Below are 25,215 nucleotides of genomic sequence, written 5' to 3'. Positions count from 1 at the left end.
GTTTGTTCTACAAAAGATGTCATATTTTTTTTTTTGGAAAAAGTCCCTCCACATTAATATAAATATATTATTTTCTTTCTTAACGTAATACTCAAAATAACATCATCTAAAATCTCGTGTCAATTCCAAGTGTGTTATTTACTATGAGATGGAGGGAATACTATATGACATTGCTGGAGTGTTTTTAACGTGTGTGTGTGAGAGAGAGAGAGAGAGTGAGAGTGCATTAGGTTTAATTTAACGGATTAAACACACTACTAACTAGTAGTAGCACTTAACCTAGCCTATTGAAGGGCAGTCGCCGAAGGCATTCCAGTAGGAAAGATTTGCTATTAATAACTGAATGGAATTTCGTAATTGTACAGAAAAATAGTAGTAGTACTTATTTAAAGAAGCAATATATAGTGAAATTGGCAGAAAAATAATGAAATTTAGTTAATCTATCAGTCAAACTATACGATTTATTTATACAGAAAACAACATGAGTTGATTGAAAATATGATCAATATACTCCAATAAAAAATAAAGTTTGAATTTCATTTTTCATGTTTCATAAAAATAGTCTATATTCATTAATGGAAATGTTTTCTTTTTCTCTTTTCTTTTACGTATGATTTATAGGTTTCACTATTTAGTGACTATTTCAATGTACTTTATCTCCTTTTTAATTAATTTATTAATTACGAATTTTAACTCGTGTCATCGCAATATTAGTTGACCTGATTTTTTTGAAGCCTTGTGACATAGGACATAGTGCCTAAATCTAAATTTATAATTTTTCAATTAATTTTCAAGTTGGGAAATGGAACAAAATATAATTTAATAATTTAGTTTAGGTGAATTTGCTGGGTCATGCACAAGTAGCACAACACATTACAAAGGTGTGAACCTCAACAACCTATCTGAATTCTGTAGTGAGTAAGCAACAAAGAGATTGTAGAGCTGCATGCGACTCTCACCAACCTTATGTAATAATCCCCACATTCCCACGCCACAAAAATCCCATCATTAATAATTTAATACTCCATATAACTATAAGAGGACCCGCCAACGCAAGAGCACCAAATTTAATCCCAAATTCACTATGCTTCCTCTTGATTTTAACGAATTTCGCGAAAAGGTTTCCACTCAGTTCAGGCCGTGGCACCGCTCATTCCAATTCTGGGTTCGAGCTGTTGATATCTACACTGGTTACAAGGTATTTCACTGTAAAATTACAATAATTTGTGTCGAATTCGTTTTTTTTTTTAGTGTTTGGATAAATTAGCATGAAGAGGATGTGACAAATTTAGTGAATTTTTGTATTGAATGATTAGGTGTTTCAAGTGCGAGTAAATTTTGAGAGAGATGCGGCGAAGAGGGAGGTAATGTGGGAGAATCAGCACCAGCTTGCTGCTGATAAGATATACAATATGTGTGCTGATCTCGGCGGTTTTTTTCTTAAGGTATTACTTTAAATTTTAGTTAATTAGTCACATTTCAGGTTTTGGATGCTTAATTCTTTGTGAGATTTCGATTGTGCCTTCGGTTTAGGGTCGAAATTTCGATTGGTTAGAGTGTTGTGTTTCGTGCTTTGTGGCTGTGGTGCTGGCGTATTTTGTTTAAACATTTATGATTGTAGTGTTTGAAGATTTAATGATGTATGAGGTGGAAGTTTAAGATTTAATGTTCGGTGTCGTATTTGCTAGGTGGCTCAAATTATTGGGAAGCCAGACTTGGCTCCTGCGGCCTGGGTGAAAAGGCTAGTCACACTGTGTGATCAGGCCCCACCTACTCCGTACAATGTGGTCAAGGTTGTGTTGGAGAAGGAATTGGGTCGAAGTATTGATGAACTGTTTGATAGATTTGATATCGAACCTCTTGGTTCTGCATCAATTGCACAGGTACTCTTCTTTGCACCCTGTGATAAAGGTTGGATTCTCAGCATGTTACATTGATCTGAAGAAAATTGTAACTCAGTGATATAATGCTGAGAGGGAAGATTCCATATTTTCCTTCTATTTCAATCTCAAAATAGGAATGCTACAAGTAGCTTTTTCTTGGTTTACTGAAGGCTTTAAGTATAGTTTAGACTGAAATCTACAGTAGAAATATGAAGCAAAGACATGTTGCGGATGTGCCCATTCTAGAGAATACACTTTTAGTGAAAATAGTGAACAAAATAGATTTTCAGTAGTTGAGATGTTGATTTGGATGTGTACACACTGACTGCTTTAATTATTTGGGGGAAGAGAGTGCAATAATGTTTTACTAAAATTTCGTTTTTAAGAGAACTTATTTGGCTGGACAGTTGGTTTTATAGGAAATTCCTATCTAAATTTTGCTTGTTAAAACATCATACGACCCTTGTAAACAATTGTTCACATTTATTGCAAGATATACAATTACTTGGCCATATCCTAATATCGCATGAACGATATATATTTCGTATTGGTGTACAATGCAGATTTAATTTTCTCAGTTTTTTTCTGCGGAACTTGCTCTCAAAGAATTGACGAAAGCTTACGCACAAAACTTGCCTTATCTATTTTTTTCTAATCAGGTCCACAGAGCAAGACTAAAAGGTGATAAAACTGATGTCGTTGTAAAGGTAAGAAAACTTCACTACCAGATTTGGACCTGACATGTATTTTAAGGTCCATTTGTCTTGTTATTGCAGGTTCAGCATCCTGGTGTGCAGGATCTGATGATGACTGATATTCGCAATCTGCAAGCTTTCGCCTTATACATGCAAAAGACAGATATAAGATTTGATCTGTACTCTGTAACTAAAGAAATGGAAACACAGGTATATCTGGTGCTCCAGTATTTCCTTGCCAAATTTACTCGCCTGATTTATAGTTCTATGAGTGCTCCATTCATATGCCAGATTTTCAAGTTACATTTTTGCTTATGAGATCTTGAAATGAGTTGCACAAGAATTTCCTAGTAATTTACGCGGCATGAAGTAATTCACCTGAACTTAATATTACTCTATGAATATTCTTGTTTTTCCCGCTTAAAAGAATAGAACAAATACAAACTAGTAGTACTATTATTTTAATATTCTCGAGTTGGGAAAACAGTAATAGGTACTAATGTTACATGCACCTCTTTTCCCCTTTCCCCCATTATTTTCTGATAATGCATGCACTGACTTGCAACTAATAATGTTTTCTGGATGCAATTCTTTAGTGCCAGTGTGCCACCAGGATTAGTACATTCTCTTATTTGTGCTTCTATTCATTCTGAATACCTTTATTTTCTTTTTAAAAAAAATTCGAGCCCATTTCCTTGTAGGCATGTAAAGTACACTTTTGCTAAGATTATGCTGTTTGTTTACCTACGGAACAGTTCCACCCATATTCAAGTGAATTAGACTGGCTTGCCTCTTTTTCTGTTTTATTAGTGACATTTGCTTGTTTGTGTTCTAAGATTGGATATGAGTTCAATTTTCTGAGGGAAGCAGATGCGATGGAGAAAATTCGCCATTTCCTTTATGAAAATAACAAAAAGTCCCCAGTTTCAGTTCCTCGATTGATTGGGAATATGAACACAAGGTATGATGGTTTCATCTTCTTCCAGTGACATGAATGTTCTCATCCCAGGCGCTTAATCATTTGAATTTCCAAAAAACTTTTAAAATTTTTGGAATCACAAGTCCACTGCAAATGTCCAATACATGCTCTTTTTTAATGGATATATCTGATTAAGAAATTATTGAATTGCCATATTAGGAGGGTTCTGGTAATGGAATATATTGATGGAATTCCGATTCTGAGGCTTGGAGATGAGATAGCAAAAAGAGGCATAAATCCTGAGGGTAAGGTAGCGGCAGCAGCAAAGCAGTAAGCTCCTAGAACATCCCAGAGAGTATGAAAATTCTCTTTTTTTTAACGTATGTGCTTACTCAAATGTTAATTTTTTTTTCCTGTATATAACCTGTTGATGGACTTTTTATACTCTTGTGCTCATCATCTAAGGTTCATACTTGCTGCTTTCTGCTTAATATTATCGTCACACTGTTCAAGATGATACTATATGCATTTATCGTTATCTAAGATCTGATTCTCTAAAACAGAGTCTTGTGCCTCTGTTGTCCTGTCTTCTTCACAGATGCTTTCCCATCATTTGGTACAATTAATGATATTGTCTGCAACAAGTTTTCCTATAGGTAATTAGAAAAAGCAAGTTATGAGATATCAGTTCTCCCTTCCACGGTCGATTCCATAAATTGGGGTTCTGGATTAATAGGTGTTTTGGTGGATAGAGCATATTAGTTTCTAGAACTTCAAAAAATGTCTTTCTCTAACCCAGGTTCCAATGTCCATAAATAACTGCAAGGTTCATTGTATTGTTTCGAAAAGGAGTGTAGGGAAAAATTTCTTTAAATTTTTTGAGGATTAATGCCTTCGCATTTCACGCATTGAGGAAGGATGGGTATCTAGACTCTATGCTGTTTGTGGTGAAGCATAAGATAATAAAAACATCTCTTGTGTCATGTAAGGAAGTTCAAATATGGTTAACCGTATAAATATATGTTGACCTGTTCTGTTTGTTATACCCAAAGTTGAATCTCTAATCTCAAATTTTTGGATGCACTCTGATATGTTGTTTGTAAATCTCTGACCGTGGAATTCTTGTTGTTATCTTATCCCTGCCGTGTTTGCGGTATTTTCTTGGCGGTAATGGCACTAGAGGTTTCTATCTTATGATTAAGTTTTCTTATGTACAGGAACATCCTAAAAAGTTTGACTCTGGCTTATGGACAAATGATATTGAAGAGTGGGTTCTTTCACGCCGATCCTCATCCTGGGAATATTTTAATTTGTAGAGGTTCTCAGGTAATCAACATCCAGTTAATGCCTTATCTTGTTTCCTTGAAGAATTCCATTTACTGCCGTTGCCACGTGAATATGTATCAATTCTCTCAAAAAGATTCTACTTTTTCTTCACTAATTAGGTGGCGTTGCTTGATTATGGGCAAGTGAAGGATCTTCCTAATCAATTAAGATTAGGATATGCTAGTCTGGTGCTTGCTCTTGCAGATAACGATCCAATCAGGGCATCAGAAAGCTACAGGTGACACACCTTGTCTATTATGTAATCAGATTGGAACAATGAGCTACTTTTGCTATTATGTTGTGGCATGAGGTTAACCATTCTTTACTTCCAAATTATATGATACTATTAAATTCCATTTCCGATGGTTTCTGTCCAATCATTTTAAATAACATCTCACGGTTGCTTCTGGGCAGCAATCGGAAGAAGGGTTCTCGCAGTTGATCAATGTTTACATACAAATATATACTAACAGATCTAAAATACACCATAACACAAGAATTCACACGTTTTCAAGGAGCTCTTTCTCTCTCTCACACAAACAGTGGAAGAGAAAGAGGGAAGGACTTGTATTACGTATGGTTTGCCTCCATTTTATATATTTCAGGGCTATTTAAGCCAAAATAGCACACCTATCTACATAAAGTTTTATGTTTTACTTTACTTGGACTCTGGATGTATCTTTGCCGGTACACTTTCATTTTTTTTTGTTTCATCTTATCCAGTGAAGTATATTCTCTAATAAGAGCAGAGCCAAGTTTGATACTTGAAGTCTATCAAATTACATGTTTGATATGCTTTATGGGCAAATGTTGTAGAGGAGTCTCTGTCGGACATGTCAAATTCAGTGAAATTTATTTTTTAAAATATCAAATAAGTTGGTCTGTTGGTGGATTGTATTGGGATTAGACTTTGGACATGCAAATTATATGCTGTTAACATGATTCTTCAAATAAATATCCGTTCTTTAATCTAATTATTGAGAGAAAACTGTATATGATTGATAATTTTCATGTTCTCATATACCTGTTTGGGTTGTACTAAACATGGCTATGCTGATGTTAGGGAGCTTGGCATAGACACCTTAAGCAACTGTGAGGATGAGCAGACGGAGTTGTTTAGATTGGCTCAAACTATGTTTGATACAAAGCTACCTCCTGGTGTAACTATGTTGCAACCATTTGCAGAAGAATCTTCGATTAAAAAAATTGGCGTTGAGGTAGGCGTATTAGTTTATTAAATTGGTTCCCACTTACTTAATTTTCATTTTATTCTTGCAATCTTGAAGCCAATTACGTCAATGTTACGTCCTGCCCTGTAACTTCTATCTACATCAAGATTTTTCTCATTTCCCATCCATTCTCTGCTTATGCACCAACTCTCATTTTAAAGTTTAGGGTACAATCAGAAATGTATCATCTAGGAGTATTACATAATTATGTGCCTTGTTTATTTCTCTCTTAATTTATGTTTCGGTAGGCCATCTATTCTCATTTTTTTGGAAGCATGTCATTTGATCATTGAATGTATGGACTATAATTCGTTTTTTTTTTGTTTCTGGGGCTATGGCAATGACAGGCTTTCCCAGAAGAACTGTTCTCTGTTCTTCGCACGGTGCATTTGTTGAGGGGGCTGAGTGTTGGGCTTGGAATCAACTACTCGTGCGCTGAGCAGTGGAGACCCATCGCTGAAGAAGCTCTGTATCGTGCTGGGCGACTAGCAGGTGACTTTTCAAGTTACATGTAGTCGAGCAACGCGCTATTCATTGGCCTTGTTGCTTGGTATTGGATTTAAGGCTGTCGTTGTATGTAGATTACTAACTTACACCGAATTGTTGTTTCTTTTTATGTATCAGAGAAGGACCTCAAAACAACTTCGATTCGAAAACGTGGTTTTTTCAGAGGATTGTGTGGGAGATAGGAGTGACATTTACAGGAAACAGAAGAATAGGGATTGTTGAAAGTACTATTCATATTCATGTTCATTCATATTTTCAATCTCATTCATTTTTTTGCTTGCTTTATATTCCTTTACTATACTCCTCTCTTTATTTTGGTTTTTGTAACACCTTTACTATACTCTCGATATTGAATTTATATTTTACATGTTACATTTTCCCCACTTCTCAATTTTAGGCATGTCATCTGGCTTCTCCCAGGTCACAGACTCACCACCAACCAGGAAGGCGCCATGTAGCGGGGGCGCGTGTCCCGCAAAATCGGGATCAGCCCCTCTACGCGGGAGGCTCGCTGGGACGTGCCAGCACCCCATCGGGCTGACAGTTATGGGTGCTATAGTACTGTTATGTGTTTTTAAGATGTCTCTTGCGAATAATAGTCATCATTTGTATAGAAAATTATAATGAATCCTGTTAATACGAATCCTGATTATAAAAATAATTAACTGAACTTGAAAATAAATAAAATAGAAGATATATATGTATACATCCCCTCCAACCCACGAGTATGAAGTATCTATTGTTGATATCAATATCAATATCTATTGTTGATATCAATATCAATATCTATTATTGATATCTATATCAAATGTCAATATCCATTTACTCCGTATCATTGTCTTTCGATAGAATTTAAAGTTTTAAACCCATGACTAGTTCCTCCCTTTTTATTTTTCTGCTTGAAGATTAATATGACTTTTTCTGTAAGTTGTTAAATTATGGTAAATTTGAATAATTTGTATATTGATTTTAAGAGAATATTTTTTGGAAAAATTTGTGAAGATCTCAACCATGAAATGTCTGGCTCATTTGCATAGTGATTCTTCTTTTATTTGATTTTAGCTTGATTTGCATGAAAGACTGCACTTAGTCAAATTAATATACGTCAAGTATTCAATAGAGTTTTATTAATTAAACATCATAAAAAAATAATTAGAAGAATAAATGGGAAAGTCGCCTTTAATTAGGCTTTTAAATTATAGTAATACTAATTCCGCCGGCAATGTTTGACAGTTAGTTAATACGTCAATTATGAAATGTTTTTTAAGCACGCCAAACCCTATATATAGATATGCACAACATAGGTCAACAATTAAATATGCATATGGCGAAATAAAAATTAAATTATCCACAGTTGTCCCAAACTATGTTATTCAATTGAAGAGTATTCCTCACCAAAATTCGAGAAAATAGAATAGAATAAAATGAGATTTTATAATCAATTAAGATTTCAGCAACAGCAATAGCATAAGTAATACTATAAGTCATAATTTAAAAAATAAAATTATTTAAACAATATAATAGTATTTATTTAGCTCATAAGAGGGAAGTGAGTGAGTAACAGAGAGAGATAGAGATAGCAATGGATTCTGCTGTAGCTGTGTTTGGTGGAGCAACGCTCACTCCCTCCATTTCTTCCTCACTCGCCACCAATGTTCGCTTCTCCCACCTATCTCTCCGCCGCCCTAGCCGCCGCACTTCCCATCTCTCCGCCTTCCGCTCCACCTCTCATCTCTTCACACACTCCTCGTCTCTCAACTGCTCCGCAAAACCCTACATCTTCCTCCCCCACTTAGTTGCTTCTCTGGTATTTCTACTTTCAATTTTCCGCAGTTTCTTCCACAATCCCCTTTCCCTAATCATCCCTACTTATCTTAATTGCTGTAATTATATCTTTTTGTTTGCGTAGGAAGTGGAAGAGACTTATATTATGATTAAGCCAGATGGTGTTCAACGTGGACTGGTGAGATTTTCAATTTTCTAAATAAGCATTCAATTTTGGTTTATGTGCTCATGAATTTTTGTGATATGGATAGGTTGGAGAGATAATTTCCAGATTTGAGAAGAAGGGGTTTAAATTGACTGGATTGAAACTATTTGAATGCCCCAAAGAGCTTGCAGAGGTCTGTTGTTCAAATTTACTTTAATAGTTATGTGATTGATTTGGGGCTGAAAACAGTCCATCTGAATTAAACTGGTTTGCTGGATGTTTATGCTGTGTTGATGATGGACTGATGGTTGCAGGAGCATTATAAGGATCTGAAGGAAAGATCCTTTTTCCCTAAACTTATCAGCTACATTACATCTGGTCCTGTTGTGTGTATGGTATGCTTCGACTTGATTTCGATTGTATTTTATGTCTGTTTTTTCGTTGAGTGGATTATGTTTTTTGTCTTACAATGTATTTGGTTTCTCTTTGGCAACTAGGCATGGGAGGGTGTGGGTGTCGTTGAGTCTGCGCGTAAGTTAATTGGAGCAACGAATCCTCTAAATGCTATGCCAGGCACCATTAGAGGGGATCTTGCTGTTCAAACTGGAAGGTGAAGCCATGTCCTTTTGCAATCTGCTATGCAGTCTCAAGTTTTTGTTCATCTTTAGCATTTGAATACTTGTATCTCAAGGCGTTTGTTGCTATTCCAATTGCAGGAATGTGGTCCATGGAAGTGATAGTCCTGAGAATGGCATACGTGAACTAGGTAAACTCCCGCAAAGCTTTTGTAGCTTCTCTTCACATTTTCAGTTAGTTGTATGATTTTGGGCTACTGGTCAGATGTCACGGGTTTTTCTTGCAAAATACAATGCATGTTCGAATGTCCTTATTATTCGTTTTAGACGACACACCAAGCTTCATTATACATAGTACCTTAGTGTAAAAAAGAAAAGATGAATAAAGCTTGAAGAAGAAATTAGTTTTTGTCAATGCATCATCGTTCAGGAAGAAAAAAAACAAAAGAAAGCCTGAGCTAGATTATCAGTTACATCCATGTTTAGAAAAATGTTAGTATCATTTCAAGTAGCAATTCATTCTAGGATTAATTTTCATCAAATGCAACTTATGCCACTTTTGGTTTTGCACATGAAATTTAAAAATCTGAATCAAAACGCTATAGTTTTTATTTTCATGGGAAAATCCTGAAAATCCGAAGTATGTATTCTAACTCAAATTTTTAAGTTGCTATGCAAAACTAAAATATGGTCACAGTTGGTGTATTCTAACTCAAATTAACCCTTCTTTTTATGCTTGATGCCTAGTAAAAATGTCACAAAGGCAGAGCCTGTGAGTAGAGACCTCATCTTGTGCTACTCCTGCCATGCATACCATTTATTGATAACCTTAGAGACGAAATCATTGTTTTTTCTTGTTCAACTCTTTGTTTGATATTTACAACCAAATCAAATTCTGATATGAACCTCTGATGCATAGTCAGAAAATCTACTGACAACTGTTTTTTTTTTTTTTGCAAACATAATTTGCAATTTTGTATGATGCTGAATGAAGTGTTTTCTGTTAATAAACTTTGCCAACCTTTTGTACTTGCATAGCCAGAAATGGTGGCCAAACTGGCCATGTATGCACATTGCTCATCTGATTTGTAATCATGTTTTTTCTGCAGCTTTGTGGTTCAAAGAAGGAGAACTATGCAAATGGACACCAACGATAGACCCTTGGTTGAATGAAATCAATGACTAGTGTTGTGCACGTTATAGCTCTTCAGATTGAGGCTCCCTATCCTTCCACCTTAATCAGAGTTGGTCATTCAATTTTTGTTATTCTAACTTATGAGGAATGGTAATAAACGGTTAATTTACCGAGTGTAGCCACCTTTCTACTGCAAAGTTGAAAATAAATTGCTTCATTCTTCATATTTGGGATGCATTATTTTCTTGTTCTCCTGCTCCGGTATAATTTGTGTGAAAGCTATAATAAGTCTAGACTTTTTTTTTTTCTTATAAGAAGAATATTCAGTCTAGACTTATGTCTAGAGAAGTAAACATAAATGTTTTCATGTTTCTTTTTTTTTCTCAATAGGAATATGCATATGGAAGCAATTGATTTTAGTTTATAGAGGGATGATATGTTTGTGACATTCTAGGTGAACTTTACATTGCTCTTGATGTTAAAAAATGTTTTAGTATTAGAGCTAATGAGCGGGGACTATTGATATTTCTGCCTACATCGATTGTGTAAGACAATAAATGTTTATAGCAAACAAATCTAGGTGGAGTTGAAGGGGTCGACTGACCCCACATCCTGGCCTTGTAGCCAGAAAATTCCATTGGTTTCGATCTTTAAAAGTGTACTGCATTGGAACTGGAAAAGAAAGCAATCACAGTTATAGGTGACCGATGGTATTGTATGTTCGTAGCCGTGATATTGAATGAGAGAGGTGAGTTGTTCAAGTGTTTGTTGGAAGATTCTAAAAGAAAAGTGGAGTTGTAGACTGTCGAGAAGAGTAACATAAGTTTAGAAGAAGAAATTTGGAAGGAAATTGGAGTCATGTTACCGTCATTTTCTCTCTCTTTTTATTTGTCGTAGTTATTCCTGGATATTTTAATTAGTGCCTTCTCATATTTTATGGGACTATAGTTATAGAGATATTATTGCTTGAAAATTAGAAGGTAGTAATAAATATAGATGGATTCAAAGCATCAAATTGTCTAAATGAGTAAATAGGATTATTGGTTCAAAATGAGAAAGTAATAAACATAGTTGGTTTAATATTGCTAAACCTGCTCATACTTTTTATCTACAATATTTTTCACTATGTCCGATCCCACGGGTTTCATTTCTTGGATTTGTCATTGGCTCATAGATGCATGATATCATTTAACAAAATAGGCATATAACTAGCTTCCTAACCGCCCGTAAAAATATCATCATTTTCTACCCTTTTTAGGCAAAGGGAGAATAACGTTTTTGATAATTCTTAACTAGAAAACCAATTGGTCCGCAAACAAAACTACGAACATACTATAAAAACACCAATTTATGTACATATTGTTTTTAACGATCATTGCACATGTAGCCAACTATATATTTCCAAAACATGATTATAATCTGCAACCACATATATATTATATTTATATCTTATCAAAATAGTACATTAAATATGACACTCTCCCAATCTTGGAGTAGCAAAAAAAGGGGTCTTGAAGCATTGTACCGAATTATTGGGGAAAGACAAACACAAGAGCCCCATGTGAGCAACAACATTGGACATGTAGTAAAATAGGTTTAGATACATTGTCTCAATTTTATTTTCCACTTTTCCCTGTATGATCTATGCGGCTATGCCACAGATCTTGTATTGTTTTTGGATAAGAAATAAAATGCTCAAACAACAAATCTTGTACATATCTACATATATAACGGTGGCAGTCAACCTTTTGTATTTATACATTGATTAGTTTCAGTTTTTATATATGGACCTATTTGTTACTCCAGAACTTATCATGAATGTTTTATATTTATCCAATGCGTGGAGGATTTTTCAATTTACAATGCTTCTCGCATATACTTTTATTAACATGTATAGTATTTGTTATATTTACTTGGGAAATGTGGAAAACATTATTAATTAAGTACAGTAACTTAATTTTTACTAATTTTCATTGATGTTGAAAATGAACAAAACTATTGATAAGTGATTGAGTGAGTCACATAGAATACATAGAGTGGGGATAATGGGCTACCAAGCTAAAAAATACTAACTTCCTTTACATTAAGTAGCATAATAATTTGAATCTGTATATTACGTGAATTATTGTGGAAACGTCTCTATATATCACAATAAAATATATGAAAATATAATCTCTATCAAATAAATTTTGCTTATGCGCGGAGGGTTAATTCGACCAAAATGATAATTTGAAAATTTCACAATTAATGGAACAAAAACAGCAAATGTTGTTGTATAACATGTAATTTCGTGAAATATTAGTATTTTTTTTTTCTATGAACTACAAAAATAGTCATTTTAAGATCTTTAGTCAATTTGATTTCATTGCAAAAAGTAATAATATCAGATAAATCGATAGTACATGTATCATCATTCAAATTTATAAGTTCACATGAAAAATCAAAATTGGTATAAAGAGTGTGTATTTAACTGTAACAGACAAGATACTACAAATAAATTCTTACTACATGACCAATTTATTCAAGAGCAATAATAGATTCGGTTATGAGTTGCCCTTTACTTCATGACCAAATTAACTTCTTCATAAATTTAGTCTTATAAAAATACCCCGATTAATGGAAAATAGTACTTCCAACCCAAAAATTACCATTCGTTTGTCTTTTTCTCCATCTTTCCAATATGTATATTAATATATCAAGTCTTACCTTTGTAGTACTAACATATTTGGGTTTAATTGTGAGTAACATTTTGCTTTGTGGAGCTGCAATGTAAATCATTTGATAAAAACAAGCTTAAAAATGAAAAATGATAGTATCTTAATCAAAATGTAATCAAATAGCAATGAGAAACACTAAACATTAATCAACTAGGTAGTAAGAAACTAACATTACAGACATATATATATATATATATATGTATACAAAATAAAATGCTTTTGTTAATTAAGCTCTTAGTAGTAATATAGAGAGAAAGAGAAGATTAATTAATGTGAGGGAGTGCAGGCAATGCAAGCAAGCAAGAAGATAGCTGCGGAGAGACCATCTTCTTCAAGATTGGAGCTACTTCTCTTGAATTTAGTGATTTTGGCTTTGTTGCATTGAACTATTTGCTTTTGCAGCTGTTGCTGATAACTTTCCCTTCCTTTCTCCTTCATGGCTTCATCCACCCTTGACACCATTTTTTAATTTCTCTGTGTTTTTGAGAGAGAGAGATTTGTCTAAGTTATGCATGGACATTTTGTATCCATAGATGGTCTATTTATAGGCCATGTGAAATAAATAAATAAATAGATAAGGAAATGAAAGCCTTTCAATTTAAACTTTGTTGGACCACACACCCAAGTATTTCTGTATTTTAGGGGAGGGATTCAATTCAAATTTCCAATTCGAATCATTTTGGCCGTATGGAGAAGGAATATTATATTTGTAATATGAATACTTTAATTTTACTAAAAATAATTTTTCCCTATGAAATAATCATGATATATTTCCAAATTCTATTTGTGGTAATATTCTAATGTGCAAGCAACATTTTAAAAAAAAACCTTACAAGTGTTGCTTCATTTTATTTCTTTTGTATGCTTTAATTTTTCGTGTTGATAACTAGTTAAAAGTTGGTAATTTACTCTGACAAGTTGCTCTATATTAGTATTTCAAATGCCATATGTAAATTAATTATATATTTATGCCGTTATGGAGAAATGAATCATTTCCATTCAAATTTTGAAGTTTGGACAAATTTGAAGTTTTGCAAGCATTACAAGAGGTAAACAATGATGAGCAAATTAACTTTTTGACAGCTAAGGCTCAAACTTTATACTCTTTACTATCCACCAAATTAATAAACCAATCAATATTCTCATGAAGTATAATATTGCAACGTCTTTCCCTCGTAATTAACGAAGTTTTTTAGCATAAAGTTTTCAACAAGAATGTAGTTGGGAGGAAAGATATATCCTGTGTTAGTAGTCAATTAAAAGCAACTTTCTCTTTTTGGAAATTTTGAATTATCCAATTCCACACCTAAACACATTCAAATTCACCTTATCTTTCCAATGAATTTCTCTTTAACTTTGAATTCAATTAATCCACTATATATGTTGGGTGTACTTTACACAGTACATCATGCACGAGAATAATGTATGCATGTTTCAATTCAATTTAATTATTGGTTTTATATTATTGAAAAATAATACTCCAATAAATCCCAAGGAACATGATTGAAGGACCTCAATTATTATTTTCACAATAATTATATCGAATGTTTTTTTGAGTTTAGTGCTCAACTAGTACTCACACAATTTTCCTCAAAAGCCATCATCCATTTTCTTTTTCAATCCACGGATGATTTTTCAATAACTATCGAATTAATGTCGACCAAATTATAATTTTACTACTTACCACGAAAAAATATCTAATCCCAAATTATTATACTTTTTTGTTAATTTAGACTTTGAAACCGAAATATGGAGTACAATTCATATGTAGCAAGGCTCATTTAATTTTCTAAGTGAATACTTTATTGTAAGAAAGTATTCAGATTATTTTCAGGTTACCACCGTTTATTTAGAAGTAAATTGATCTTGGTTGCAATTTGAAAAATAAAATTTAATTAGAAGTATAGTAAGTAATTTTCAAGCGAATTATTTTATGATATGTTAATCAATTTTAGTCAAAATTTGATCAAAACATGCACAAGATTGAACACTTTACTAGTGTGTATATTATCAATGGTCAATCTGTCGCTGAAATTTATTAATTTAAGCATAGCATATATCTCCAATCATACATCCACCAATAGTGGCAGCAATATTATACTAATTCTAAGTAATTGGCAATGATTCATCTCTGAAATATATGCAATTGAATACTCTAGCTAGGGAAATGTTGAGGAATTGTTAAATAGTCTCAAATTTAGTGCATACTATATAATAGTGTGCTAATTAATTGTTCTTGACACAATATAGTTAGTCCAGTCGATTGAATTATCCCAAATAGAGACAGGAAAAATGTGTATTTGCATGTGCATAGCCATGTGAACATGTTCCTAGCCTTGAAAATCATGAATATCCTCTTCAATTATTTTAGGTTCACTTTCCCTCAAGTCGGCCATTTATTTCTCTAAAGTCATGATCACAATCCTTTTACCATCTAGCGAAGATGTATACATTGATATTTAGGTATATATCTAATTTAGCTTATTTTATCTGAAATGTCGCACGTAAATATTCATTTTGTATACCTTTATACAATTTCACAATTGACATGACACGAGTTTTAAAAAATATATTAATATAAAATGGATAAAAATAAAGTTAATAGAATACTAGAATGTAGAGTTCTTACTAAAAATAGTAAAAAATATAAATATGACATTTATTGGTGGATGAACGAAATGATAAAATGGAATATTTATTGGTGAAGTGAGAAAGTATTTTTATAATATGACTATAGGGGTTGGATTTAGTGAATGGGTTTTAGCGTAAAAAAACAAAAATAAGATACATACACCGATACGCGAATTCAGTAAATCCATATAACACAGTATAAAATACATGAACCTACGCCTAGCATTTAGAGATGTGTGTTACGTTCATAAATTTCAGTATGTTTGACTGTTTGTGCTTGTATTCTCGTTTCTCACATTAAATCATTCTTCTAAATCTCAACCTTATTGTAAAATAGTCTTATTTAATTTGACGAATTTAGTTTGCCATATATCTATATTAAATTCATTTTAAGGCAATATAATACTCCATGATACTACATTTATTTTAAGGCAATATAATATGACACTACATTTTTTTTACGTAAAACAATATTTTTCAAATCACCATAGACAATGAGAATGAGTTCAAATGATATAGCCAACCACAGGCGGATCCCGGGGGTAGGAGGGGGCGACCGCCCCTTCCCGGCCGTCCGGTGAACCTAAAAATACCTTATAATCGAGCCGGAAATAGGAAGAATCGCCCCCTCCGTACATAGAAAAATATGAGTTTTCAGTAAATGTTAGTATATTAAAGTTAGTAAGCCTAGTGGTTGTGTTGTTGGATTTTAACCAAGAGGTCCATGGAGCAAATCTCATTAAGAGCTTCTTTTAACCATTCTTTCTTTATTTTATCAATTCTTATGACTTCTTATTACAATTCAAACCATTGAAATACTTTATAAATCTATATTTTTATTACTTTACACATATTATTTTGTTATACTATTCATTTTTTAGTTAAATATTTTTTTAAAAATAGTAGTATTTGATACTACATTTTGCTACTACGTATTAGTATAAAGTAGTATACTTATTTTATGTAGTTTTTATTGCATCTTAATGCTTGTATATCAAAATAAACATTTGAAATATTTATGGAGTTTTTGCTATATAATGTAGTATTACTTTTTTATTTTTATATTTTTAATTAATAGTATATTATTTAATTTTATTTTTAAAAGTTATATTAATTTTTTTTAATATTTAATTCCGCCCCTTCCATACTTGGGTTCTGGATCCGCCACTGCCAACAAAGATTAGATACAACACAAAGTAATAACCAATGGTAGAGACATAAAAACAACTCCCTATAAATCATATGCAAGCCGCGGAACATCACTACAAAACTTAAAACCGTACTCCCTCCGTCCCACATTACTTGAGGCATTTTGTTTTAGCATGAAATATAAGAAAGTTGTGTTTAGTCGGTTAAATAAAGTAAAATAAAGTAAAAGAGATAATAAAGGTAACAGAGGGGAGAGGGTAAATTAGTAAAAGAAATAATAAAGTATGTGAACGTGTGATTAGATGTTTGGGTTTTAGCCAAAAAGAGAAATGACTCAAATAACTTGAGACAATCCAAAATAAAATACGACTCAAGTAACTTGTGACGAAAGGAGTACTATAAAACAAAAAACAAAGTAAAATCACAATAAAAACAAAGGAAAAACAACAAACACAAATCACGCCAGCAAACCAATCAAAAGGTAAGACTCGCTCGTTGCACATACATAGATAAAGATGAACATACACATGAATTCAAAGTCAACATACTAGTTAAGTCATTTAGCCAAACACATATAACTAAAGAATCATCAGATGTTTCAAAAATGCAATGGTGAACAAAGCTGGAACATGAGGCATGAAATCCAATTATCAACATGTGTTTGTAGGAATTGAAATAGACAAAGAAATGGGTAGAGTAGTATGAAGCCATTGTGCAGAAGGGACCATCACTCTAGAAAATGGTGTGTTGGTGATTCGTCTAGCAGCTCATATTTGCGGCTTTGACCCCTCACAATTTTAATTGGATGGGGGCTACCTTGTTTTGGACCTATCCATATGCATATATTCTCCCATTTGAACAAAATATCCAATCGAGTTTGCTGCATTTAAAAGATTATTATAAACATAATTATTTAGATTTAGACGTCGTATATTGTATGTTACTTTTGGAATACAAGCATTAATGTGACAGCTTTATACATCTAATTTTTGGCCTGGATCTTTGTCCTATCATCTTGTATAAACCTAGGAATCTAGGATGCTAGTTGCCCTAAATTTGCAAATTAGTTGGCTCTACCGAACAAGGACTGTGATTGTTAATTTGTTATTGCCTCTTTCTCGAAAACGTAGTCCATCCGTATCAGTGGCGGATCCAGGACTTATAAACGGAGGGGGCGAAATATATATTAGTAGGTTGGTTTAGGGCGAAAATGACAATTTTTTTTAATTTTTGGGGCGACGTCGGATCGCACGGAGGGGGCGAACATGGTAATTTTACGTCCGGATAAGAGGAAATTAGTCGCACGGAGGGGGCGACCGCCCCCTCCTGCCCCCTCCTAGATCCGCCACTGATCCGTAGTCATTTTTTCATTTTGGTATTCTCAACATTATTCTCTCTTACTTTATCATTTCTCCATTTTAACTATTTATTGCTCTCTTCGTCCCTCAAATATTGTCTCACTTTAACCCGACACAGATTTTAAGAAATATAATGAAAAATGAGTTGAAAAAGTTAGTGCAACGTGGATCCTGCTTTTATATATTAGTTTTATAATAAAATATGAGTTGGAATGAGTTAGTGGGATGTGAGGTCTATTACAAAAAATGGTAAAAGTGAAATGAGACAAATTTTATGGGACGGACGGAAATAGAAAAATGGGACAAACTTTCAGAGATGGAGGAATTATCATTTTAATAAAACGAGTTTGCAAAAAATGACTGGGACTCCTAGTGGCGGACGGAGGGAGTAGTAATAATTAACATTTGTCTCACTCTTAATTTTCTTTCTCTTACTTCATTCTCACTACTTTCTTCACTTTCTACTCTCTCTCTCTTACTTTTTTTATAAATCTACTATTTAACACGCTAAACATCAATTTTTTAAACTTTGTGCCGAAATTTTTTGCCTCAATTATGAGGGAAAGAAGGGAGTAGTACTACTAATATGATTTAGAATGAAGAAAAAAAAATATTAAGCGAGTCCAAAACTACAAAAGCAAATAAACATAACAAAGCTAATAACACTCGTCCGCTCAATAAATCAGCAAAACTATCAAACACAAGACAATAACAAAGATAAACCCTAAAATAATATATGGAGGAGTATAATTTGAAGATAAAACTGATGGATAACTCGCATAGCCAATACCACATAGTTCCAAAATCAAGGTGTCAAACCAACCAAAATTCGACATGCCTCTATGTGGGTTCTTTAGTCTCGACCAGTCTCTAATGCTCTTCATATTTTCCACCATGAGTCCAAGGACGAAGGGGAAGTCGGCATCACCCCCTCACTCAAGTACCTATTCGCCAAAGAAGTTGTTTTTCTCGAAATTCCGATAAGATTTGAAACTTTGGAATGTATATTTTTTTTGAGGGAACATCTTTTTTGGTCCACGAACTTTGTCAAAGTATCATTTTAGGTCCGTGAATTTTGAAAATATCATTTAAGGTCCATCAATTATTAGTTAATATCATTCGAAATACTTTTTTACTATTTTCAAGTTTTTTTGGACGAAAATACTCTCAATCCTTGAAGGCTATATATTTTTAATAAACTTATCACATACTCATATTTTTTATAAATATCTTTACTATAGTATTTTTGATGAATTTTTTAAATATAATTTAACCTTCAATATTATTACTTAATTTTGTGACATGCAAGAAAAGTTCCTTCTTCAACTTTTTATAATTAAATAATTTCAAAATATTTTAAAATATGGATATCCGTAAAAATTAATGTCACAGTCAATAGACGATACTTGAATATTGATATATTGATATTTTATTTTTAAATAATATATCAATATTCAAGTATCGTTTATTGACCACGACCTTGATATTTTACGAGTATCCATACCTCAAAAATATTTTAAAATTCTTTGATTATATAAACTTGAAGGAACTTTTCTTGGATGTCACAAAATTAAGTGATAATATTAAAGGACAAATTATATTTAGAAAATTCGTCAAAAAAATATGAGTATGTGAAAAGTTACTTACAAATATGTACCCTTCAGGCTTCAAGGTATTGAGGGTAATTTCGTCTATAAAAACTTGAAAATAGTAAAAAAGTACTTGGAATGATATTAACTCATAATTGACGGACCTAAAATGATATTTTTAAAGTTCACGGACCTAAAATGATACTTTGACAAAATTCGGAGAAAAAAAAAGATGTTCCCTCTATTTTTTTTATTTTTTTTAATCTCAAATCGATTACACAATGACAAAACATTGAAGTTCACCTATTAAATTATGATTCAAAATTTTACAGTTTTTAGTTTTGACTCTTTTGGTGTCGAATAGAAATCTCAATCTCGATTATCTATTTGTGGAATTTTAAATGGATGGATTTGGTCCTAACTAAAAGATTGGAACGTATTCATTTTATAAATTGGATTTATCAACAAAAATAATCATAGATGGAGATATAAGATATTTAATCTGCAATTAATGCGAAGGTTTTAGGCCCAAGATAGTAGTCGAAAGTTAGGATTTGGGCTATTTGACAAACTTGCATATTTTTATGGTGAGATTCTAGAAAAAGGGCTATTAGTTAGGATTCGGGCTATTTGATGTGAATATCAACTTTATATTAAAAAATTGTACTCTTAAAAAAGGAAAAAAGAAAAATTGTAAACTTATAAATCGTCACGAGCCAGAAATCACTGATGTCACGTATCGGTATCACATACACATGTTCTAAATTTTTTATTCATGTCGTGCAATTAAAAACAAACTATAGTTATTTGAGCTTAGATTTTTTATTTACATCATTATATTTATATATCGTATAGTATCGTTCGTGCTCTGAGTCGCGCGTGGTTACCGATTAAAATTGTGTGGATAATATATAGTAGTATTTGTTTTAGTACTCGTATATGTATTTTTAAATTTTGTTTTTATACCAGAAGCAATATCGAAAGCAATTTTCCCAAATAACAGAATTGAATCAATTGATTTTGTGATAATTTATTCCAATGCCATTTTTTGTTGTTGGTATATATAATAGGAAGTTAGATTTCACACATCATTTCTACTCAAATAAATTTGATGAAATGAAAAATCCAAATATTCCAAGTTATTCATAATATATGTAAGAATAAAAGATGAAATATCCCTACGAAAGAGAAGATGCTGCCTGTTCTAGCATTTGATGCAGCAACAAAATATAAGTTTCTAACAAGATTCAATTTTTCAGTAGTGATTGTAAATGTCACACTATCCTATTTTGGTGGGGATGCTTTTCTCTATAGTATTATGCCTGTGGTTGGTATGTGAATAATGTGTAGGAAAATCATAAAATTATGATTGTGATTGACTAGCTAATATTTTGCATTAGTTTGCCTTCCAATTCCAGCTACAATATGATCCCCACATATCCACGACCATATCCCACTTGTAAATAGATAAATGAATAATAAATGGTTGCAAATTATCGCATGTGCATATGATTCAAATGTTTTAATTTCCTAAATCAAACAGAACTTTGATGCGACCTATCATATATGTGAAGGGTTGGAAAACATTTCATTCTTCTTACTATTACTCCCTCCGTCCCCGAATAAGATTCACACTTTTTCATTTCGGTCCGTACCCAATTAAGAGTCACACTTCATTTTTACCATAAATAGTAAGTAGGTCTTACATCCTACTAACTCAATTCACTCACATTTTATTATAAAACCAATATAAAAAATGAGTCTCACATTCCACTAACTTTTTCAACTAACTTTTTTTTACATTTCTTAAAATTCGTGCCCGATCAAGGTGTGATTCTTAATCGGGAACGGAGGGAGTACAAACTAGTCAATTGTAATTTGTGGGAAGAGTTTCTATTTCGTACCTCGCCTATGACATTTTAATTGCTCATAAATATTTTTTCAATTTAATACGGTGTTGACTACATTCATATATTTTTGCCTTATATTGCGGAAATCTTGTGTGACATCAAAAGTCCACATCTATTGGGATTATGCAAACTATTCTATTCGATATTGTGCCCAACTTTAGAATAATAATTAAGCCAGAACTATTCGGTACTATCATCATTTGTGCAAATTGCGAAGCCTTTTAGCATTATTTTAAAGCAAAAAGTCATAAAAAGGAAAAAAGAAGAAAGTCGATATCACAAATTAATATCATAATCATCTCCAAAGATCCAAAATCAAGAGAGAGATCAGATCGAAAATGGTTGCAGTTTTCAACAAAGAACTCCTCAGTTGGTACCTCATCACACTCAAGCTCAATCAAGCAGTAGAAAATGGCCTCCAAAATGCTCAAAGCCCCTCCACAAATCCACCTCCCATCGATTTCCCAGACCATCCACCGCATATACACGAAAATCAACCTTTAATCACTCCCGGCGAGGCGGAGTCGGAGTGGGTGATCGCCATCAAAGAGAAGCTAGATCAGGCCCGAGCCGACGACGGCGCCGGCGCGTGGGCGAAGCTCTCCATCTACCGGATCCCGCAGTGCCTCCGCGACAGCGACGACAAGGCCTACATTCCGCAGACGGTGTCGCTCGGGCCGTACCACCACGGCCGCAAGCGTCTCCGCGGAATGGAGCGCCACAAGTGGCGTGCCCTCCACCACGTCCTGAAGCGGACGGGCCACCGCGTCGAGCTGTACCTCGACGCGGTGAAGGAGCTCGAGGACCGCGCCCGCGCCTGCTACGAGGGCGCCATCGGCCTCAGCAGCAACGACTTCGCGGAGATGCTGGTCCTCGACTCCTCCTTCGCCCTGGAGCTCTTCCGCGGCGCCGCGCAGGGCTTCGCCAGACTGGGCTACTCCCGCAGCGACCCGGTCTTCGCCATGCGCGGCGCAATGCACTCCATCCAGCGCGACATGATCATGCTTGAAAACCAAATTCCCCTTTTCGTCCTCGACCGGGTCCACGCCATCCAGCGCCAGGCTGGCGACGGATCCTCCGTCGCCAGCCTGGCGCTTCGGTTTTTTGATCCGTTAATGCCGACGGACGAGCCGCTGCCGGCCGCGAACGCGGCCGGCGGCAATGCCTTCGACCCGCTGGCGGACCAGGGCGGACTGCATTGCCTGGAGGTGTTCAGGCGCAGTCTGCTGGCAGTCCGCGCAGGGCCGAAGCCCGCCCCGCGTGTCTGGATCAAAAAATGGTCCCATGCTGGGCGGGTGGCGGACAAGCGCCGTCAGCAGTTAATCCACTGCGTGACGGAGCTGAAAGACGCCGGGATCAAATTTAAAAGAAAAAAGACAGACAGATTCTGGGACATTGACTTCAGCAATGGGGTGCTGAAAATACCGCGGCTGCTGGTGCACGATGGGACAAAGTCCTTGTTCCTCAACCTTATCGCGTTCGAGCAGTGCCATCTGGACTGCACGAACGACATAACGTCGTACGTGATATTCATGGACAACCTCATCGACTCCCCGGCCGATGTGAGCTACCTGCACTACTGCGGCATAGTGGAGAATTGGCTGGGGAGCGATGGGGAGGTGGCGGAGCTGTTCAACCGGCTGTGTCAGGAGGTGGTGTTCGACATCAACGACAGCTCGCTGTCGAGGCTGTCGGAGAAGGTGAATAGGTACTACGATCACCGGTGGAATGCGTGGAGGGCGAGTTTGACGCACAAGTATTTCAATAATCCGTGGTCGATTATATCCTTCATTGCTGCGATCGTCTTGGTGATGTTGACTCTCGCGCAAACCTTTTATGCCGTCTATGCTTACTACTTCCCTCCTTCTTGATTGCTGATTTTTTTCGTTTGATACACTTTATACAATAGTCAATTGTGAGTGAGTGGGAGTCGTTTGATTCATTTGGAAGCGTGCCACAAAATTTTGGTTGTAATAAATACAATAGTGAGAGTGATTTGATTCAATTTGGAAGCGTCCCACTAATTTTTGTTGTAAAGTAGTGGAATTTGTGAGTAAAAAATAAGTTGATGAATAAAGTGTATATGATGTGGCATGTGACATATGATGTAATTAAAATAAGTACTAAGAAAAGTTGCCAACAAAGAAGGAAAAAGTAATACTTAGATTTAATCAATTTTTTAACAAAAACATTATTTTTAAACCATTTATTTATAGAAAATATGACATGGATAGTAGGAGTACTTAGATTTCCAGACCTTTTATGCCGCGTGACAAGTTTTGCTCATTTAATTAGGTTTTATTTTTGGGCCAGATTACATCTCAATATTTGGGCTTGTTTCTTCTTTACAAATTATATATCCCCTGACCCAATAATTAACTAAAAAACTTAAATACTCGTATGATTTAAATTGCGAAGAATATTTATATATTGTTAGATTGAGATGATTTACCTTAATTTTTCATTGTCGGTAAATATTTTATACTCCCTCCGTCTTATGTTACTTGCACTTTTACTTTTCGGCACGTCACAAACTCCTTACACTATTTATAGTTTAAGTTAGAATTAATGCATTTAATTAATATGTTAGTATAAGTTAAGAGGTCCTTTATTAAGTGACGTCTCATTACACTTAAAATTCTAATTTTATTATACTAAAAAATCAATCTCAAATTTACGAACTAAAATGAAAAGTGCGAGTAACATGGGATAGAGGGAGTACGTCGTAGAAAGCAGAGTTCATAAAATTGTATAGTTACTGAATCTTCTAGTGTGGAAGATTGGTCAATATTGAAGATTTTTAAAAACTCTAGATTTAATATCTACTTCATGTATCTATGAGCTACTAATCTACTATATAGACGGGGAAAAATGTGAAAAATTCGAAGACAACTAACAAATAATAGAGTACAGTACAATTGAAATAATTGTAGTTATTGTTGCATTCGACTACACAATAAACAATTATTGTATCCATTAAATTATTTTTTGCAAGGTTTTGTAATAGCTTTAATTTGGAGTCTTTCAAATGGAATTAAAGTAGTAAACGAAAACGTATGTATGTCGAGGTGTACAATGCGTTAAGTAGTTCTATTTAAATTCAATTATCTTAATTTGTTTAAAGTTTCTTAATCCTTGATTAGAATCTATCAATCCCCTAACTGGGACAAATGCACTAATGCGTATCTTGTAAAATATGGTGACGGAAAGGTAATTCATATTGTTATAATCTTTAGCGATTTTTTCCACCTCAAACACATAAAATGAGATGTTATTGAAAATTTGAAACACAAAAGATATTTGATTCTTTTTGCTCAAACGACATTTTTAATGTGTTATTGCCAATTTTTTTGTATAATTAGATATTTGAAAAACGTTATAAATGAGATAATATTGCGATATGTATATATCCGTTACGATTTAAAAAGATCATAATTAAAATATTTCGCTAATAGCCAAACTCTCGTGGAGCTGACATGTCGCGACAGTGGTGGGTGGCGGAGTGCCCACCATTTTCCACTCAAAAACAATCTCAGCCGTCGAATGCTGGGAACTTTCTAGAATATAGCCGCTGATTAATTGTTTACAGCTTTTCACGCAAACCTAGGGCGGATCAACACCACGTGTACTGATGCACGGCCCAGATCCATGATGGCGCATGC

At 34.2% G+C, this 25,215-nt stretch overlaps 4 protein-coding genes across 6 annotated transcripts; 3 read left to right on the top strand and 1 right to left on the bottom strand.

The window, feature by feature from the left end:
• Positions 1 to 1,052: 1,052 nt before the first annotated feature.
• LOC125211693 (uncharacterized protein slr0889) lies at positions 1,053 to 7,210 on the top strand. Of its 3 annotated transcripts, none has more exons than XM_048111595.1 (13): positions 1,053 to 1,198; positions 1,317 to 1,445; positions 1,689 to 1,883; positions 2,543 to 2,590; positions 2,660 to 2,788; positions 3,415 to 3,539; positions 3,717 to 3,827; positions 4,715 to 4,823; positions 4,943 to 5,061; positions 5,887 to 6,040; positions 6,400 to 6,544; positions 6,677 to 6,783; positions 6,980 to 7,210. In XM_048111595.1, exons 1-12 carry the CDS (start codon positions 1,085 to 1,087, stop codon positions 6,739 to 6,741), a joined length of 1,443 nt encoding a protein of 480 aa, XP_047967552.1. In that variant the 5' UTR covers positions 1,053 to 1,084; the 3' UTR covers positions 6,742 to 6,783; positions 6,980 to 7,210. The 3 variants fall into 3 exon arrangements, with proteins under 3 accessions (XP_047967552.1, XP_047967553.1, XP_047967551.1); XM_048111596.1 differs by having other exon boundaries at positions 6,957 to 7,210; XM_048111594.1 differs by lacking the exon at positions 6,980 to 7,210 and having other exon boundaries at positions 6,677 to 6,931.
• Positions 7,211 to 8,107: 897 nt separating this feature from the next.
• Positions 8,108 to 10,423, top strand: LOC125211145 (nucleoside diphosphate kinase 2, chloroplastic-like). Its single transcript, XM_048110849.1, has 7 exons — positions 8,108 to 8,366; positions 8,469 to 8,522; positions 8,596 to 8,682; positions 8,804 to 8,884; positions 8,987 to 9,099; positions 9,206 to 9,255; positions 10,174 to 10,423. The coding sequence occupies exons 1-7, from the start codon at positions 8,142 to 8,144 to the stop codon at positions 10,248 to 10,250; spliced, it is 687 nt and encodes a 228-aa protein (XP_047966806.1). The 5' UTR covers positions 8,108 to 8,141; the 3' UTR covers positions 10,251 to 10,423.
• A 2,569-nt stretch (positions 10,424 to 12,992) lies between these two features.
• On the bottom strand, positions 12,993 to 13,425 carry LOC125216410. The gene has a single exon (XM_048118112.1). It carries the CDS (start codon positions 13,376 to 13,378, stop codon positions 13,184 to 13,186), a length of 195 nt encoding a protein of 64 aa, XP_047974069.1. The 5' UTR covers positions 13,379 to 13,425; the 3' UTR covers positions 12,993 to 13,183.
• Positions 13,426 to 21,789: 8,364 nt separating this feature from the next.
• Positions 21,790 to 23,558, top strand: LOC125211573 (UPF0481 protein At3g47200-like). The gene has a single exon (XM_048111431.1). It carries the CDS (start codon positions 21,892 to 21,894, stop codon positions 23,422 to 23,424), a length of 1,533 nt encoding a protein of 510 aa, XP_047967388.1. The 5' UTR covers positions 21,790 to 21,891; the 3' UTR covers positions 23,425 to 23,558.
• The last annotated feature ends 1,657 nt before the right edge of the window (positions 23,559 to 25,215 follow it).

Source organism: Salvia hispanica, chromosome 3, assembly GCF_023119035.1.
Source record: "Salvia hispanica cultivar TCC Black 2014 chromosome 3, UniMelb_Shisp_WGS_1.0, whole genome shotgun sequence".
NCBI lineage: Eukaryota > Viridiplantae > Streptophyta > Magnoliopsida > Lamiales > Lamiaceae > Salvia > Salvia hispanica.
The sequence above is the reverse complement of the archived record's forward strand: the minus strand, read 5'-3'. Positions and strand labels throughout refer to the sequence as shown.